The following is a 19,992-nucleotide window of genomic DNA, read 5'->3' on the forward strand; positions in this document are numbered from 1 at the left end:
GCTCTCTCTGATGTCTAAAGCTCCCTTGAATCTCTATTTGGGAGAAAGATGGGGGTATAAATCCAGTAAATAAAAGAAAGAAAAGAAAGTAGGCACTGCTCCCAAGCTCACCAATGATGTTAGAAACTGAACATACATACAAAGCGCATGCTCTGCCATCGTGTCCCCATGCCCCCATAACCATAACATTAAACAAGAAAGTCTTCAATTAGTTACTTTATTTTACATTTAAAAAAAATTACAACAGAACAAGGATTTCGAAAGCAAGAAACTCCATTTTCATACACGCCACACACACACGCACACATACGTTCTAAGTCACACATATGTTCAGCTGCATTAAGAGGGATTTTTCTGAGTTCCAGCAGCATTGGTCATTGAACGACATCGGTTAAGAAAAGTCTGGTGAGAATGGCAGCAGGTATAATCAATTCCTAAACTCAGTGAAATGGTAAGGGATCTCCCTTGAGCTTTGCTGCATTTTCAGCTTTTGATTTTGATAATCTGAGTACGTCTATTCGTCTTGTCGGCAGTTCCTCCAGTGATATGTACACTGACCTAAAAGAACCGTGAATATACACACATAAGAAAGAACTGCAGGTTTTTAAAGTTGAGAATGGGCTAGAGATCCAGCCAAGGCAATTTTGAATTTTGGAGGATGCCTTGGTGCACCTGTTCTAAATACTTGGGCCTGCACAGAGTTGCAGTGAGCCACAGAGAATTAAAGTTCTCATTGAAGTCTAATGGCAGACAAACAGACTCTAAACTCTAATGTCCACATTACATGTTGCAGTGAGCACAACAGTGGAAGTGGAGCCCCTTTAAGAGGTAAAAGACCCCTGATTATCCTACCTAAGCATGATACGCATTAGCTTGTTTCTGTTCTTGTCACTGGTCATCAGGAGGTAAACATGGACTTCTTTTGCAAGCCTGATTTATTTAGCTTTGAGGGGGAAAATGTGTATAGCTGGAGGCAAAACTTTATCAAGGCAAATGACATGCATTTCCCTTAATGCAGTGTGATTTCACCCCAAGGACGCATGGTGGAAGGTTGGCTATTTTTATCATTGCAGAAGAGACAAGCCACTCTCTAAGTCAAAGAGTAATGTGTCTTCTTTATCAAAGGGAAGGACCAGAATGGACTTGGCAAACCAACTGAGCACAGAATGCAATCTCCCAGAGACATACAGAAAAGGGAAAAAACCTACGAACTTCTTTGAGGCTGCAACCCATAGAATGGATGCCTCGTAAGCATGGAAATACTACGGTGCCAACAGCAAAACAGAAGCCCTGATACGTTAAGGCAAGTTTCAATACTGGGTTGTTGTTTTCAACAAGCCTGCTGGGTACACACATGCTCAAGGTTTGCACCGAGTCCTCAGTTAAAACCATTCCTTTGTATTAAAAGAATTGGGGTTGGGGAAAAGAGGAGTTCAGGATTATTTTGTTATTAAATATACAGACCACTGTATGTAGGTGACAGTTCATTACTTGCAGATTTAACAGCACATTTAAACCATGCAGCGGCTTCTCTCTACAAGGGAATGGAAAAGCTGTTTTTACATTATTCATTTCTCTGGCTTGGAAGCAGATTCGGTTGGCATAGGGGCACCGTACCAGCCTTCTATCTGCAGCTGTCATCACAGGCTTGAAAAATACTTCTTACACACATCTCTACAATGTGAGCATCAACAGTGCTTTCTCATTTCTGAAGAAATGTCTTCCTCTGCCTAATGGTAAACCGATGTATCAATGATCTGCCAGGTGGGAGACCACATGAAACAATTTGAAGCACACCCAAACTTCATCCGGAGAGGTGCTCCAGAGCTACAAGAGCTGTACCATCAAATGTTGATCCAAAGGACATGAGAGGAAGCTTTTGCAATAACCAAGGTACCTCTGCTGATAAGAGGAACACAATGTCCTGTGAGCACATGTCCTCTGCATGCACAATGATGCATCCATGAGCCATAAGAACCTCCAGCATCAGCAGGGATAACCTTTAAACACTGTTTTTACCATCTCAATCTGTTTTTTTTGTTTTTTGTTTTAATGAATCATGTTTTTTAAAAAAAGCAGGTCACACATCATGACTAAAGCATTTTAAACATACTTTCCACAGAGTTCATCTTGGAGCACAGGCAATTCCTTGCACATTGTTTGCTGGATTAAGAAGGTTCCCATCTGTAATCCATTTGTTCCACAGGGATAATTTGCCTGTCCCCCCCCCCCCATTTTTTTCCCACAGGAAAGCCCAAAGGTCTTCCTCAGAGATGCCAGAATGGCAAGAGATGAGTTTCCTTACAATCTAAGGCTTAGATCAATGTGGGGGAAACCCTTTGGACCCAAATTCAATTTTGGAGAAATTTGGGGGAAACCACTTTCCAATGGCTGAAAAATAAAGGGGTGGTGGCATCCATAATACCAGTCTGTTTTAGTTTAAAGCTCTTGCTTTAAAAATTACTTAAGCCTTAGGAGAGGCATTTCATCCTTTTACAATGTAGGGGAAAAACAGACAAAACCCTACCAGACAATGATGCCACAGGAAAGGGGATACAACCATCAGGGGAAAGCCAGAGAGCCAAGTTTGGATGTCAGGATGACCAGATTCAGCACCAGGGCCTTAGGTTCCCAACTCTTCCCTCAATGATTATAACAGCAAAACTGGCACAAATCTCAAGGGGCAAACGATAGCACTGCAATACGATTGCGCAGTCAACATTTTAAATTCATTTGTAAAAAGAAAGACATCTTGTGAGGCTATGGAAACGATGGGTACCGATTACCTTGTTGCACTTTTCGTTCTGGACGACAGATGCAGAGATATAGCTCAGGGGGGCTCTTGGGACAAACTGGAAAAAGTTACATGATAGCGGGATGCATTAAAAGGGGATTGATTTTGGCTAGCAATTTCCAGCATTTATACCTATGTATCATGATTGACAAACTGTGCAACAGCACAAAGTCCCATTTGAAAGAAAAACAAACCAGCAGAGATAAATCCTTACAAAAATAAAAAGTACACACGTATAAAATAAAAGGGGTTTGAAAAAAAAATAAATGCATAATTAGTCCTCTAAAATAATAAGTTACAGTAGTATAGACAATATTTTGGCTTCTTTAGTGTGACTGTCCACCTTCCTTGGTTGTTTCTGTTGTCCTGCGCAAAAGGCCGTATGTGGCAGCATCCAGTCCACGCTTCCAAGAGTTGATGAGATGCCTGTGATTATAAATGTATAAAATTCTGCTTGCTACAAGCAAAAGGTTCCATATGTGTCAATCTTCACTGGCCACAGGTTACACAGGGGCAGGTTTCCCTCCCCCTTGAGCTCAATAAATACAATATACCACTTTTTCTCTCTCTTTTAAATGAGTTCCAACATGATTCGGCAGGCTCAGACAGAAAACTCAGGACCTCCTTTCTTGGCTCTCAGCATAAACCGTCTGATTCGAAATCCAGCAAATGGATTTATCCACAGCAGAGAAGGCTGGCCCCCGAAGACAGATTTCATTCCTTCCCAGCGTAGCCTCCGCTCCCATGTGGGTTTCTCACTTTTCAGTCTTTCAATCTCCTGGGGAAATAAAAGATTCATATCTTATGAGAAGATATGTAATCTGAGAAGAGGCCAAACTCAAGTCAAAAAGACACTTCTTAGCATGGCACAGCCACATAGGGATGCTCAGACGTGGGAGAAGGAAGACCAATTCCCTATCCAATCCTCAAGGCTCAACAGGTAGCTGCAGGCATAACCTCATGCAGCTGCTATTGGAAAGATGCACAGACTATAGGCTCACCAAATGTGGGGCCTCCCACAATGAACTAACACCAGTCGCATCCACTTTTTATTACTATCAATGCACCAATTGCAGCCATCATGGATCCCAATAATGCTGCTGATTAAACTCTCCCACGTTCAGCATCTCCTTATGAAGGAAAGCACCACCATCATCATGTTATTGGCACACAAAAACAAGAGGGATAAAAACACAGCCTGAGTGCCTACATCGCAGATGTAGTTATGAATGTGTAACTACTGTATATACTCGACTATAAGCCAATCTCACATATAAGTCGAGAGGAGGCTTTGATATGACCCACGGATAAGACGAGGGTAAAACACAGGGGCATATAAGAAAGGATCTAAAGGATGAAAAACAAAGGAAAATGATACCAAAGAACTTGCAAAATTGCAGTTGGCAAAACTGTTTATGCAGTTTATGTACACTAAAGGCTTGATGGATGAGAGAATACAAGGGGATCAGTGCTTCCAAGACAGACTGCACTCTTAGTTTTTACCTGGGGATGGTTCCTTTCTTTTATAAGAGTTAAAGTACAGTACTTACAGTGACCCCGTGGATAAGCCGACTTAGGTTTTTTGGGTCAACTTTTTGACTAAAATTTCTAGACTTATACATGAGTATATACAGTATGTGTCATCCCCAGCCATGCCTCCAACATCTACTTTAATAGTCAGCAGCTGCACCAGGCGACAGAGGTCTGTTTTGCTGGTGACTGAGAAGAAGCACGATGACATTTCCAGCTCCTTCCTACCAATGATTTCTTGTGCAATGAGGAGTTGCAACAGGAATCCTGTCTCTGCTTGTTGTACCAGTGATCACTGGTGGAAAGGGTCTGAAAATCTCACCCTGCTGTGTACTGATCCCCAGCTGAACAGACCTCCATTGCTTGGTGCAGTTGTTGGCTATAAGGTAGGTTTGTGAGGGCATGTGCGATTATGGCAATAGTGCCACAGTCATAAACATGAATATCAAGTAGATACAACTGTGTAGGTCTAACTTACACATCTGTAACTGCTCAACTGCCAGCCATAGGGCCTGAACAGACAGGCCAAAATAAAGCTGCTTTGGGTCACTTTGGAGGTATGCTGTTTAAATGATGCATGCGTCCTAAGAGCCCGAAAGCCACACCGAAGCCATGCTCCAGTTCTAAGGACTGGAGCACAGCTTTGGCACAGCTTCTGGCATCTTAAGATGTGTGTGTCATTTAAACAGCATACCTCCAAAGTGACCTGAAGCAGCTTTATTTCGGCCTGTCTGTTCAGGCCCAAAGTCATTACCCCCCCCCCCCCGATGATTAACTGTATGACCATTGAAACATTAAATGTACATCTTTAAATGTGTGCCCTTCTTTAAAATACAAAACACACCTTAAAGTACAACATAATACAAAGAATAAGAGTATGAAGTACAAATTGCAATTAGGATGAAGAAGTCACCTTGTGAGACCTTTGGGTAGAGAAGAGGAATTTAGCAACTAATGCCATCATTAGTTCATTTTTGTACCAGGAAAAAAAAGTTCCAGGTGCCACTTCAGTGTCCTTTCAGGGCATTTGCTCACAATAGTACAAAGGAGCCAATTATAAAATAATGGAAGCTGTTGCTGCTGAGGAAACTCTTATCAGGCCTTTTTGCTTTGTCAGGCATTTTTAGAGGGCTCTGTTATTCCTCTTCTCTGCATGCTGATGTCAGAGTTTAAGAACTTACACAAAGGCTTAAACAGCACCCTAACATTAATTACAATATTTGGGACCGTTGGGGAGACATCTCAAAGTTAGCAAGTGCTGCGTTTGAAATCCTAAAACTGTGGAGTCCCGGTAAGGAGTTTATATGTGTGCTTATGCATGTGTAAAGACGCAAAGTCATAGACGTATGCATGCCCCAAATGCAGCATTACACGTTGGATCAAAAAGACTCTTTTACTGTCTTACCGTTTCATCGTTGCATATGGAGTGGATTTGGGTGCCAAACATTACCGCAGTGAATGTAAGAAACAGAAAACCCTCAAGGCACAAGAAGATCAGCAGGATCACAGTCACAGGTGGGGAAAAGTCACTGCATTCTGAGAGAAGAAAGCAGGGATGGGGAGAAGATGAACTTGAATACAAAGCACATCACAGCAAGAGCACAGTCAAGTGACAGCTCTGAAACAATTAGCAAACCAGAACTTGCAGGATATAAAAGGTCAATCTGCACTCAAAGCCCATGCTGAGGGAATCGATGCATACAAATCCCTAACTGGCCTGTTTGCCTGGGGGAGGCAGATGGCACGGAGAAAAGACGTTTGCTTCTGCACCTGGCAACCATGTTGCACAAATGGTGGGTCACAAGCTGTGAAGCACTATAGCTCACATTTAAAGTCTCTTTGAGGTGTTTTGTCTGCACCGGCTCTTTAAGGATCTGAAGAGCTAGCATTATTATGGTAAAGCTAAAAAACTGTATGCTGTGATGTGACATACAGTGCACCTGTGCCATACGCGGGCTCACTATCTATGGCTTTCAGCTTATGCTGAAGTTGTGCTGCAATACAATGAATGCTGTGTGCACCTGTGGTGTGCATGCGCCGCTGAGCTGCAGCCCCATTATATTCAATGGGGCTCAAACATACGTGTTATTTGCCTTATGTGGGGGGTCCAGAACAGATCCTTGCATAAAGTAAGGGTCCACTGTAGATAGATACAGAGGCCCTTCTCACTAATTTTTCACATAACCAACTGTAGGTCACCTACACATACAAATCTCTTTTTTTAAAGCTATTATTTGGAAAGCAAAGGCAAAGGGATGGACTGTTGGAATGTGTCCAACTCCAAGGACTTCTCCAACAAGGGAGAATGATGCATCTTTGGCTAAAGACTCCAGGATTCCTCAGTCACAGAAGTTCAGAAATGCACTCTGTTGTTCCTTGGCCCAACTGTGAGGAGTTGTACCTTTAAGGTGCCATATAACCTGGGACTGAGATACAGCGCGCCTGCGCCATACGCGGGCGCGCCATACGCAGCCTTGAGCATACGCGCTCAAGCCACAGGGCGTGCGCGGGGCGGCGCATCCCATTTAATTGAATAAGCGCGCGCGCCCGTTGCACCCCGCGCGCTCCCGCGCACGAGCCCCATTGTTTCCAATGGGGCTTGAGCATAGGCGGAATTCGCCTTACGCAGAGGGATCCGGAACGGATCCCCCGCGTAAGGTAAGGACGGACTGTACCTAAAAGTACCATCTTCTGCCACATGAATCTATGGCCCCATACAGACAGGCCAAAATAAAGCTGCTTTGGGTCACTTTGGAGGCATGCTGTTTAAATGATTCAAGCGTACTAAAAGTCCAGAAGCTGCGCCAAAGCCAAGATCCAGTCCTAAGGACTAGAGCACAGCTTTGGCGCAGCTTCCGGACTCTTAGTACACATGCATCATTGAAACAGTATACCTCCAAAGTGACCCGAAGCAGCTTTATTTTGGCCTGTCTGTATAGGGCCTATATGATCTTTCAAGATCTTTTTCTAAGGCCCTTCTCCCAGTAAACCAATCTTATGGAGCAGGAGTTCCCAACCTGGGATCCAAGGAACCCTTAGGGCTCCGTGTTCACTTCCCAGTTGCTCCGCGGCCACTCCAGAAAGTGAAAGAAATAAAAATTGACTGAAATTGAAGAATAAGAATATATCATTTTATATACTCCTAAACACCATTAACTTGTAAGACATAGGGTAGGGCTCCTAGGGACTCCGCCATAGAAATAAGGGCTCAGCGAGTCAAAAAGTTTGGGAACTCCTGTTCTGGGGTAAGGGGAAAGGTTTTACTGTGGATAGCGTGGACTTTTCAGTGATGGATCCTTTGGAATCACCTAAGCGAACAGATGTGGTCAATTCCATTTGTACGGACTTTGAATCTGCGCCCCTCACTTACTTGCGAGGGGCAAATGGAGGGACTTAAAATGGGGTGTGCTGCCATTCAAACTAATAGGGCTTGAATATCAGCGGATTTCCGTTTCTGCTGGGGGGGTCTGGAACGGATCCCCCATGAAAACGGAGGGGTGACTGTAAATGTTTTCATTATCTTAAGAAGGCTTCAAAATTATTGTTCTCCTCTTTTTACTGTTTTAATGGTTCTCAATCTGCTCCCCTACTTCCAGTTGCTGTTCCTTGTTTTTGTCACTGATTGTTTTAAGTTGTTGTATAGCACTTGGATACTCTGACAAAAAAGTGACTTAGCTAGGCTTAAAATCTGAGCATCTGCTTACCGATCCACTGTCCTCGGACACAGGAAAAGAACTGAAACCCGCACAAGATGAGAGCATGGGCTGAAATTAGAGCTATGTACATCTGGAAATTAGAAGAAGATTGGGAAATCAGTTCTGCAAGGCATGCACCCATGAGTCATATCTAAGCTTGCGCATCAAGACTGTACATGTGCATGTGTTTTGTGTATACAAGCAAACACAAAACAGCAAAACCTTTTTGACTTCTATTTTTCCCCCAATTATTCAGAATTGAAGTATGTGGCAGACACAAGAGGATGTGGATATTTCTGAAGTGCATGAACCATGTTCTAATTATGTCAGGGTGTGGAGATGCTCCACCCATATGGGGTAAATGCACCAGTATCAGCATACTGGGACTTCTTTGTTGTTTTAAAAAATCTTTTAATTGCTGGTACCATATCGCAAAATACAGTGCGCCAGCGTCATACACGGGCACGCTATACACAGTTTTGACTATATGCAGAAAGCCGCGCAGGAGCGTGCGGGGCGCAAGGGGCTGTGTGTCCCATTTGCATGAATGGGGCGTGCACCCATGTCATGTGTGCAACGCCGCATCGCTGCATGCACGAGCCCCATTTATGTGAATGGGGCTTGAGCATATGCGGAATTAAGCTTAAGTGGGGGGTCCGGAACAGATCCCCCGCATAAGCCGAGGGCGCGCTGTACGTTTCAAAATCCCCTGAGGTTTGTAAGAAGAGCCTTGATGGGTTACATTGAGAATCTGTTTCAAGGGTGGGCAACTGTGGCTTTTCAGATGTCGTAAGACTGCAACTTCTTTAATCCCTCACTATACTTATACTGCCTAGGACTGATGGGAGTTGTAGGCCACAAATATCAAGAGGAGCACAGTTGCCAACCCTTGCGTACCTGATCCTGTAATGTGTTTCCAACAATGACCAATCAGCTGGATCCAGAAAACTTACAAACAACAAGTCCCCAATGTTTTCCTCCAAGCTGTAATGGATTTTAAGAGGCCTGGTAACACTGAGTGTGGAGGTCAAGTTTTAGCTGATGTGGGTCGTAGCTGACCTATTCTTCACCATGATTTGTTTCTATTCCCGCTTTAAAATAACTTAAGGGCAATATGTAAGGAAGCACTCTTTAAAAGACTCAACTCCAAAGGCCCATTCTTGGCGTGGGGAATTGAATTCATGAGGGTTTTTTTTTATTTTAGAAGACTTTATTTTTTTACCAAACAAGAACCAAGCAGCATCTCTGCCACTTGTTGTGTTCCCTTCATCATGCATTCTTACACCATTCTCTAAGATGCAAACTCACCATCAAAAGTGTCTCATATCAGTCTGGACCCAAGTACTATTGAGAAGGTATGTGGCTGCACATTGTTGCCCATTCACATTGATGAAGGAAAGCATTCTGTACATCCCCAATTTGAAGATTCAAATCCCAACCTCAGTTTCTCTAGAAGATAACCTTTCAATCAGGAATAAGTAAATCTTTCCTACTCACAGTAAAAAGCACAAAAAACCTCTGGTTCCTTTCTCCCACACAGTTATTAACCCATGGGCAGTGATGGTCCATTTTCCGAATACATCGTTTGCAGATACTAGTGGAAGGAAAGGAGAAAAATACATGGAAAATGATGCCATGAGTTGTGGAGATTTTGTCCTTGATGACAGAAGAGGCTATTTCTCTGTAAAGCCCAAGACAGTGAGATGCATGATACAAAAGGACAAATGGAAAGACATTTCAAAACACTGTTTGTTCTTTTTAGAACACTAATGCAGCTGCTCAGAGTTATTGAATTAGTTTCTGCTGCAAGCGTCTAAATGGCCGTATGTGACTTGATAATGCTTGCTTTCTGCATGTTTAAGTGAAAATAAGTGCCTATTATGTTGCTTCTCCTGTTAATGATGGATGCCAAAAAGCAATGCCTCTATCTTTAAAATACAACAGTGCAACGTCTTCAGAACTCTAGTATAATTGGGTCTTTAAGAGACTCTCTCGGCTTAGTTGAAGAAGACACAACATTTTTTCTCTTGTAAACCAAGACACAAATCTAATCCAGAACAAAAGTAACAGGATATAGTGATTATGAATGTCAACATCATCATCACAGAGTTCCTCTTCCAAGTCTAGAGCCAGAGTCATGCTTTTAGAGAAACACTTCATGGATCACATCAAGAAAGCTTGGTTCATGGCTTACGTGGCCATTATAGTATAAAGCATTTGGAACAGGAATGCAATGGAATATGCTGAAGGAGTTCATGGCTGGCTGGCTCACACATGGAAGAGGAGAACTGTTAGTACAGATGAAGATGCACTAAGCCATTTTGTGGCAGATCTCATTTGCAATTGTAATAATAAATAAACATAACATAACCCACAGCACATAACAACTTCGCACAATTCTACACCTGGGCTGTATCACAGTTCAAGAAACACTGATGCTTCCCTTTGCAACTGCTGATGAACCCTGCCAGATTTTTAAGTAGGGTCAAGAGTTTTGCCATCACAAAACCTCGCCAGTCTTTTAACCGTTCACAGACCATCAGAGGCAGAAGAGCGAGGTACTGGGAGAGGCCTGGCTGTATTAATGCAGCATCTGCATTTGAGAACTCGGTTCCTAGGGAATGAGAGCCCTCCACGCTTCTGCTCGGCTTGCTCAAACAAAAGGGGAACTGCTTGAAAGAAAATGACCTTGCCTTTCACATTTGTAGAGGCTGCAGTGAAGTGCGGGCCACTTATATCCTGCTGCAGGAGGCTGCTTTGAGAAAACGGTAACATAAGCCCAGCACATGCTTCCAGGGAAAAGAGAGCTCCAAGGTTTAAGAAGCCACTTGGGGCAAAGCTACATACATCAATAAATGACTCACCACATGTGTGTGTGTGTGTGTATGTTTCCTAGCATTTGAGAGGGCCAAATCCCTCAGTACAGGACCACAGTATAGGCTGGTGTTGGGTGGGGTGGCTATTCCTTTCTGTTTCCCTTCAATGCGGTCCTGATAAAATTTGCCCTGCTATTTGACTTGGGAGGGAATCTGTTTCTGGAAGGCGAGGGATATATTCAATGGGGCTGTGGAATGGAGAAGTGTTAAATCTCCACCTCCACTATATCCAGATCATCCCTACACACTCACTTGCACATCCTTGTTTAAACACACAGAAACCGATGAGAACAATCTTAATGCATTGCGCAGTCTGGCCCTCCAAAGGCAACAAAGAACATACCTGCAATGATGGGCACGCTCTGGCTTAATGCTGCAGCACTTGGGACACTTGTAGATCACCTCGCCTGGTTTCAGCTGCAAACTCTCCATGTACTCTTTTGTGGCATTTCCTTTGGGAACAGCCCCCTAAGGTGTAACAGAAGGAAAAGAAAGTGCAGTCATTGGAGAGACTGGTATTCATTTGCAAAGTCCCATGATGGACACAGCATTTTACGGAATAATAGAAGCTAAAAGGACAGATCCCTGCCATGAGAAATTCACAATCTCTGATTTGGTTGTGGAAAATACACAGTCATGAAGAAGATGAAAAAAGTCGCACATATAAAGACTTAGGGGTGAAGTAGACTGGCACAATATGCCGGCTTGGGGGTGGCATGGGGCATGGTGTACAGATGGCGCATGCTCCCATGCCACTGGGAAGCCGCACAGCCCACCGCAAGTGCGCTGGTTTAACAGAGTTTTGGCGGCACGATGTTCGCACGCACTGTGGCGCAGGAATGCCGAAAAGCCACTGCAGCAGAAAAGAGAGCTTTTTCCCAGCTCAAAAAGGTCATCTTTCTGCCACTTCTTTTTGAGCCGGGAAAACACATGGCGTGTGGTTGTCACAGCACCAGCCCAGCAATCAAAGGGGTGGCATAATGCCGCTCCTTCAGGGCAGTCTGTTTCACCCTCAGTTTGTCTGAAAAAGAAGATGCAAAGACTTGGGTTTCAAGCAAAAAGATGTGTTTGTTTGCTTTTTAGGAGAGATCAGGGCAGAGAGAAAGAAAGCGCCACAAAGGTGTTATGGATAAAAGAAATCCTGAGCAGAAAATGTGGGTGAATTCATGGGACTTGGAGATCTTTGAGGGAGATGAGTGTGTCAGTATTGGAAAGGTGAAGGTTGTAAACCGAGATGAAGCAAGACAGGGACAATAGACAGAGAAGGTGGGAGTAAAACCACAGGAGAGTTTTCACAGCAAGGGCTAGAGAATTGCACAAGACTTCCCCCCCCAAATGTATATCTGTGTGTCCTGGCACTGCGTCTAGTGCAATTCTCTATCCAAGAAAGTAAAAATGAACCCGCTACCTGCAATTCTTTTAACAAATGAGACAGATTCAGGTCTTGGAAATAAACTGAGGAAAACACAAGTACATCACTCCACAGATAAATAAGTAGAAAACTCATAGTAAGAGTTTTGTGGTGTGGAGGCAATTTCTTTGCAATCTGGTTGCCATGTTCATTTGACTATGGTTTGATCTTCAGCTACTGAAGGACAACTCTGAGCTGAGCCAGAGAGGAACAGACACATAGTGCACGCACAACAGTGGTGTTTTCTCATTTACCAGCACACAGTGGTGTGTGTGTCTGTGTGAGTGTATAACTGGCTCTTCCAACCCTAAGGGCACCTTGCTTGTGATGAAAATACAACTGGAAAGCAAGGGAAAACACACACATACAAACTGACACCTGCCACCAAAGAAGGGAAAACTCAGAGAAACAAACAGACACTAGGATTTGGAATGAGTAGCGTCCCAAGTTTTGGAAAGGCAGCTCAAGAGAACGGCAACAGTTGGAGTGGAGTAGAGGGGGCTATAGGAAAATACCTAAGAATCAAAGCAAACGCAGCATAGCAAGCAGAGAATAAGCATGATGGATGCCACAGCAAAGACTGGATGCGCGTGCTGCATGCTAAAGATGAGTCAATGGATGCTGGGAAAACAATCCTCTCTCTGTCTTCTTAGATGAGCTTTCCCTCTGCCTTTATGTGGTAAGGCTACGCAGAAGAAGAGGCTTTATTGCCAAGATAGATTATTCATTTAACTGACTCAGTGTTATTCAATCTGGTAGTGGTTCCTCAATATCATAGAACATGGTCTTTCCTAGCCTTGCTGTCTGAAGCCCATTTGACTTGAATTCCCGGAAACAAATCTAGGGTTCTTTGGAAGCAAGCTCCTTCACGCCCATTGCTCACCAGAGATGCCATTATGTTTTCTGCAGGCTAGGAGACCTGGGACCCATAAAATGTTTGACTGCTGTTCCCAACATCCCTGACCATTACCCACGCTAACTGAAGCGGAAGTGTAATCTAACATATCTGGAAGGGATGGCAATGTGCGACTGCTTCTCAACAAGCTGAGTTATCAGACAAAGAATCACAAACAGTTGAGAAAAACTGGCTTCTTAAAACATATTCCATGGATATGTACAATGAAATAGGTCCAGATCTAGGAATGTTCAATGGGGCTGGTGGAAGGGAACCTCCGCAGCTTTATCCTCACAGCAGCCACCTACAAATGTTACACAGAGGTATGGGAGACCTTGTTGAATAGGGTGAGCTGTAGCACAAAGAGGAGATTGCAATGGAAGACAGATCCCAGTATGTCTCACATTTCTGTTTTAGACACTGCTTATTTCAACATGGAGTCTCAAACTTTCCAAACTGCAGAGTTGGATCACTCTTTTATCAGAGGCTTCATCCGCACTGCAGAAGTATTCCGGTTTGACACCACTTTAACTGCCAATGCTACAGAATTCTGAGAAGTGTAGTTTGCTGTGGAACAAGAGTGGGAGCAACAAACTACACTTCCAGAATTCCACAACACTGAGCCATGACAGGTAAAGTGGTATCAAACCGGACTATTTCTGCAGTGCAGATGCAGCTAGAGTTTCTAAACCAGGATTTATTAGTCTGTGGTCCATGGATTCTGCCAAGGCATCTGTGGGTAGATTCAGAGGGTCCATGGAGGGAAAACAATTATGTTGTTACATCCACTAACTTCTCCAACTGAAATTTAGCATTTCCTTCAAATATGAATGTAGGCAACAAACCACAGTAGCTTAGCAGTACTAGTGACTTTGTCACCAACAGAAATCACAAATATTTTATGTACTGTTACAGTTATTGCAGATATCTTGAAATATTCTTTATGTCCATCATTACTCTGAAATTATTGTGGTTATTAGGCCCTCTGCTAGAGAAAGGAGTGAAGCGTATAGATCCACAGATATAGTGGGAAGGGGTCCATAGCCTTCATCAGACTACCAATGGCACAAAGATTGACTGAGAGCTCTAAACTGACATTATACTGTTTGTGCTAAAGATACTGTCCAACGCTGATTTTACTCATGGACCACATGGCTACTTTGTTTTTGGCTTTTATTTTATAAATTAGCAATACCTTCCAATCTTGTTGTTGGTGCTACATAAATGCTAAATGATTCTGCCTAGAAAGAATGCACAAAAGCGGTAAACTTAACCATGGGGATGCTTCTACTCACAGGATCAGTCAGCATCGTTCTCAGGTGAGAGGACAAAGCAAGGACCGCCAAGCAGTTGAAGAGAACCCCATTGATGAGAGAGTACCAAAAGTCTTTGGAAGGCAGCAGCATGACAAACGTCACGACAAAATCCGCGTAGACGACAAGGAGCCAGGTAATCACCGCGCAGACCATCCCGCAGCCGTCGCGGATGAACCAGACCCTGTCGGCCATGTCGGACTCTGAGGACGATGAATCGTAGCTGTCATTTTCGGCAAGTAGCGGGTGATGCTCGATGTCACGGAACCTGTGCCCTGATGACTGCATGGTTTTCTGGACTGGCCCTGGAGAAAAATAATGAGAGGGCAGCCATGCATCAAGTGCTTTGACAGCAGACATCGGGTTTTTATGATCAGAGGATGGAAGGGGGGTTGACTCTAGCCATAACAGTCCTGCACTGATTTTTTCCCAAAGAAGAGGACTTCAAATTTATTCTCTTGCAAGGCTTCCTTTCCAATATTCCCCCAGTCCTATTTCACTCACATATACAAATAGGTTGTTGTCGCAAGGATATGGACATTGCTAGCCCAGCTGGGTACAACTCAAGGTATTTCGAAGGCCAACTCAATAATAATAATAATAATAATAATAATAATAATAATAATAATCCTGCCCTTCCCTAAGGATCGAGGCGGGTTACAGCAGCACAATTAATACAATAAAATATCTAATAAAAACAAACTCACAATACATAATCCCCTATCCCTCCACTGTAAGCAAAAACAATAACAATAAAAATACAGATTAAAAACAGTTAAAACAGGCGAATTGGAGTGAGTCAGTTTGGGGCAGAGAGGAACTGTATCTTTACTCTATCTATCTATCTATCTATCTATCTATCTATCTATCTATATTTTATATCTATATACTTTATATCTTTACTATCTCTAGAAAGGACAGCAACACTACTGTCCACTGAAAACAAAAATCTTTTAACATTTCAACTCATTCACTCATTACTCCCTGCTTTTATGCCCTGTATAAAAGGTCCTTTTCTCCTTTCTTTTCACCTCCTCAATATTAATTCTCCATTTTTACTATGTATTAAAGCTATTCCCTGACATTACCTATTCTTTCTGTAGCATACACAGGCCTAAATATTTGTGCTAAATATACAACTGGAGGAAAGCCACTGAATCAACTGGATTACTTTTGTGGTGATTCATCATTCATCAACTCATACTCTTAAACGGGACTAACCCAGGGCTGGGAATTGGAACTAACTTGGGATTTACGAAGTGCTACAACATTTCTCACTGGCAAATTGGCCCAAAAAAACAAACTTGTGTAGCTTTGCTTGTGAAGAGTAATGCAGAAATTCTCCATCCCCATCTCACCGTATTTAAGCAGTTTGTGGGTTGTGTGTACCAAAGCGATGGGAAAAGGCCACAAGGTGTGGGTATTTGGAATTCCCCCAGAAAGACAAATAGGGGGCTCATGAATATGATGCTGTGCGCCTAAGCTTGCCGCTTTACAGTGCTCACAAACAACAAGGATATGAGGTTGTGCAAGATGGATTTTTGCCCTTCAAGGGAGGGCGCGTCCAACTTGTGTAGAATAAAAAAAATAGCTTTATTGCATTCAAGACAGATTATTACATTAGTTCCAAGTCCCATTAAAGATTATGAATCCTTTACGGATGGCAGAACAAAAGGAACAGCCTGAACGGCACAAACCTCCTCGTGTTTACTTGGAAGCTAGTTCTGCTGAATCCAATGAGATCTACTCCAAAGTAAAGTGTGCACAGCATGAGGACAATATGAAAAGACACTCTTCTAGGAGACAGGATCCTAAGTTTCAGATAAAGGACTCTACTTCCATCCTCTATAGCATAGGTTATAACTAATATAGGGAGTGAAATCGAAGGCTTTCATGGCCGGCATCCATTTTTTTTGTGGGTTTTTCAGGTTATGTGGCCATGTTCGAGAAGAGTTTATCCCTGACCTTTCGCCAGCATCTGTGGCTGGCCTCTTCAGATACTGGCAAAACGTTAGGAATAAACTCTTCTAGAACATGGCCACATAGCCCGAAAATCCCACAAAAAACTATAATATAGGGAGTGTTGGTAACACAATGACAAACTAGAAATGGCTTAAATACCTTAAGGGCATCAGATCCTGTCTGATCTTGGAAACTGAGCACATAGAAATTTTAGCTCTGAAAAAGAGGATGTCTGGGAAAAGGAGGCCACATGTAACCCTGTTGTGTTGTTGTGTACCTTCAAGTTGTGTTTGACTTACAGCAATCCTAAGGCAAGCCTATTATAGGGTTTTCTTGGCAAATTTCTTCAGAGGGGGTTTGGCATTGCCATCCTCTGAGGCTGAGAGACTGTGCATCTTTTTTAAAGGCCTAGTGCTATTGCACATTTTATAAATGATTAATGAATTGACATTTCTTTTTGAGTTGCGAATGGACTTTAAATTCTATATGCTGCAATCTACCTTCTGTTTCCTACCTACATAGATATCCCTCAGTACGATCTTAACTGAGAACAAATATAACAACATCTTGACAAAATGTAGACCTATGACTTCAACACTATCTTCTTTCTTTCTTTCTTTCTTTCTCCTGTTTGATTGCCCGATGAAGATGCCAGTGCAGCTTCGAAAGTTTGCATCATGTATTCTGTGCATTTGGTTGGCCAATAAAGGTATCATTGTTCTGTGGATTTGGGGTGTTACTGTACTTAATAAATGATTGTGTAAATACAGTGGGTCTTCGGTATCCGTTGGGATTTGGTTCCAGGATCTCTTGTGGATATCAAAATCAGTGGATGCTCAAGTGCCATTAAATACAGTGGCATGGTAAAATGGTGTCCCATGGCAAAATAAAGGTTGACTTTTTGGAAAATAAACACACAATATTGTCAAGCCATGGATGGTTGAATCTGTAGATAAAGAATCCATGGCTATAGCTGACTGACTACTGTATATACTTATGTATAAGTCTAGAAATTTTGGTCAAAAATTGACCCAAAAATATGGGTCGACTTATCCATGGGTCAATGTGAGTCCTGTACTTTAACTTATATATACAGTCACCTCCTTTTTCTGAGTAGAGAGGCAAATGTAAGTGCTTTGTCCATCCTGGGAGCACCTAAAAAGAAACACCAACCATCTCTCGCATGCATCCAGCCTTTAGGATGAACACAAACAGTTATGTCTGCCAGAATTTAGTAAGTTTTTTGGCACCATTTTTCTTTGCTTCATCTTTTACATCCCTTGTTACATGTTTTATATGTACTGGCAAGTGGCGGGGGGATGGTTATAATTTGCTTTAAGGTGATATTTACATTACAGTGGTGGTCTGGAGCCTAAAGTGCCGTATTTGCAAAATATGCCTCCAATCATACCAGGGGCTACCTTAGAGGATTGTTGTCAGGATTTGGGGTGGGAGCATGTCAAACGTTTTTAATAATTCAGAAGTGCTCTGCGGATGATTCTGCTTGGGAGGACAAATTCAAAATATACTTCTGTGTAGATGGGAGAGCCAGTAATGCATCCCATATGGCGCTGGCAAGGAGCGAGCGTCACGAAAACAGACACAGCAGAAATATTTCTCAATTTACATAATGATTCAGCGGAAAAACGGGAGCACCAGCAGCGACTCAGCGGAGCACAGCAGTAAGATCCCTGCAAAGAAGGGGCTGCGCTCAGCATTTTCAGGTAGTAATTTAATCCTGGGGACAGATGTTCCCTCTGCTGCTCACACATTTGGGTATTCCAAAGGCAATTATTTGGTGGGATCGGTTATCACATCCTTGCCTTATGGAATGAGATTGCCTCCTCCTCCCTCCAACAAGCCCATTACACATACAGGCTTATGCACTAGATCCCAGGACAAAAGGATTTTAAATGAAGCTAATTTTAGTAAGTGATTTTAATCACCCAGGGGAAAAAACAGCAATATCCTAACTGTTTTCCCAGTCTCCAAATTCACGAACAAGCATGCAAGGAAACATATTGGCTTGCAATCCTCCCTCCAGCAAGCCTTTGAGAGCTGCTTTCATTATATGAACTCGATCTCAGGACACAGAGATTTTAAATCAAACTAATTTTAGTCAGGTATTTAAATCTTTCAGAGAAAACCCCAATGCCCTAACTGTTTTCCCATCTTAAAATCCATGAACAAGCATTTAAGAAAGCATACTGGCTTGCAACTAACCGGAGCTGCACTGCAGAAAAAATCCAGTTTGACACCACTTTTAGTGCTTTGGCTCCATGCTGTGGAATTCTGGGAAATGTAGTTTGTTGGGGCACCAGAGCTCTCTGACAGAGAAGGCTAAATGTCTCACAAATCTACAAATCCCAGGATTTCATAGCACTGAACCATGGCAGTTAAAGTGGTGTCAAACCAGATTACTTCTACAGTGAGGGAATCAAATCATCTATCTCTGTTCTGTGTATATGAAAGTTACTTTTAAAAAGTAATTAGTAACTAATATCAATTCAAGGCCCTCCGCAGTAGTTACCATTAGAGCTGACACTACAAAATGTTTTTCCTCCTTCTTCCTCAAAAGTGACTAAAACAGTTGCTTTTTAATAATAATAATAATAATAATAATCTAAATGCTCTAAAAACTTTCCTATCTTATCCCGTCTATTCTGTCATTGCCTCAATACTTCCCCAATAAAATAACAGGCTGTAGCTTGGGTCAGCACTGGAACCATATGATATTCCTCCTCCACCTTTTAATGGGACCACACCACCATAATGACAGAAGTAACAAGTTGCAGTTAAACAACAAAAGAAGTGAAGCTGGCCATCTTGAATCCCATCTCATGTGGAAGGTGGGATATAAATTAAATAAATTCAGTAATACCAAAAAAGTATGGTACTGAATGACACTGTCTACGTCAAAGCCAACACATAAATAAATAATTTAAAAGATATGGTCAAGATCAGCTGATGACATGCCAGTGGAATGGTGAATCTACTCTGGGCTTTAGTCTGAACTATCAAAGGAACTGAACCTATTCGGCAGGATAAGGTTTAGCACCATGGACAGTACCTTTTACAAATCAAGCTAGAATTCACTGACATGGGATCTTGGAGATCTCTCATTCACAGGCAAGCTGAAGTCAACTCTATGGCAAACTGATGCGGGAGCCACTGGCAGCCATGGGACACGATTCTATTTAGTGTCTACGTTTTGGCAAGTTCACTTCTAACACATTCAGTTTTCCTTTCCTTTTTAAACTAGGTTATTTTTACAAAGCAAGACAGTGTAGTGTGAGTACAGTCGGTCCTCTCTCTATGCAGATTCTGTATCCGTGGATTCAAAATATTTATTTAAAAATCCAAAAAGCAAACTTTCATTTTTGCCATTGTATATCATGGGACTTGAGCAGATTTTGGTTTGGTCCTGGAACCAAACCCCAGAGGATACCAAGAGCTCACTGTATCTGAAATAATAAGGTGCTCTCATTTTCACCTGTCCGTTTTTGTTTTGTCTGG

The 19,992-nt window shown here is 42.6% G+C and overlaps 1 protein-coding gene across 1 annotated transcript in view; it reads right to left on the reverse strand.

The window, feature by feature from the left end:
* Window positions 1-217: 217 nt before the first annotated feature.
* Window positions 218-19,992, reverse strand: part of LOC149305775 (palmitoyltransferase ZDHHC7) — a 30,667-nt gene continuing 10,892 nt past the window's right edge. The window contains exons 3-8 of the mRNA XM_089540528.1: window positions 14,497-14,819; window positions 11,239-11,363; window positions 9,517-9,613; window positions 8,029-8,110; window positions 5,730-5,860; window positions 218-3,572 (exon numbers count right to left, since the gene is read on the reverse strand). Coding sequence (XP_089396654.1) covers window positions 3,396-3,572; window positions 5,730-5,860; window positions 8,029-8,110; window positions 9,517-9,613; window positions 11,239-11,363; window positions 14,497-14,802 — 918 coding nt within the window. The 5' untranslated portion in view covers window positions 14,803-14,819 and the 3' untranslated portion in view covers window positions 218-3,395. The remainder of the gene's footprint in view (window positions 3,573-5,729; window positions 5,861-8,028; window positions 8,111-9,516; window positions 9,614-11,238; window positions 11,364-14,496; window positions 14,820-19,992) is intronic.

The sequence above is a fragment of the Sceloporus occidentalis genome, unplaced genomic scaffold (assembly GCF_023333645.1).
Source record: "Sceloporus occidentalis isolate IW3139 unplaced genomic scaffold, rSceOcc1.0.p SCAF_10, whole genome shotgun sequence".
Lineage (NCBI taxonomy): Eukaryota > Metazoa > Chordata > Lepidosauria > Squamata > Phrynosomatidae > Sceloporus > Sceloporus occidentalis.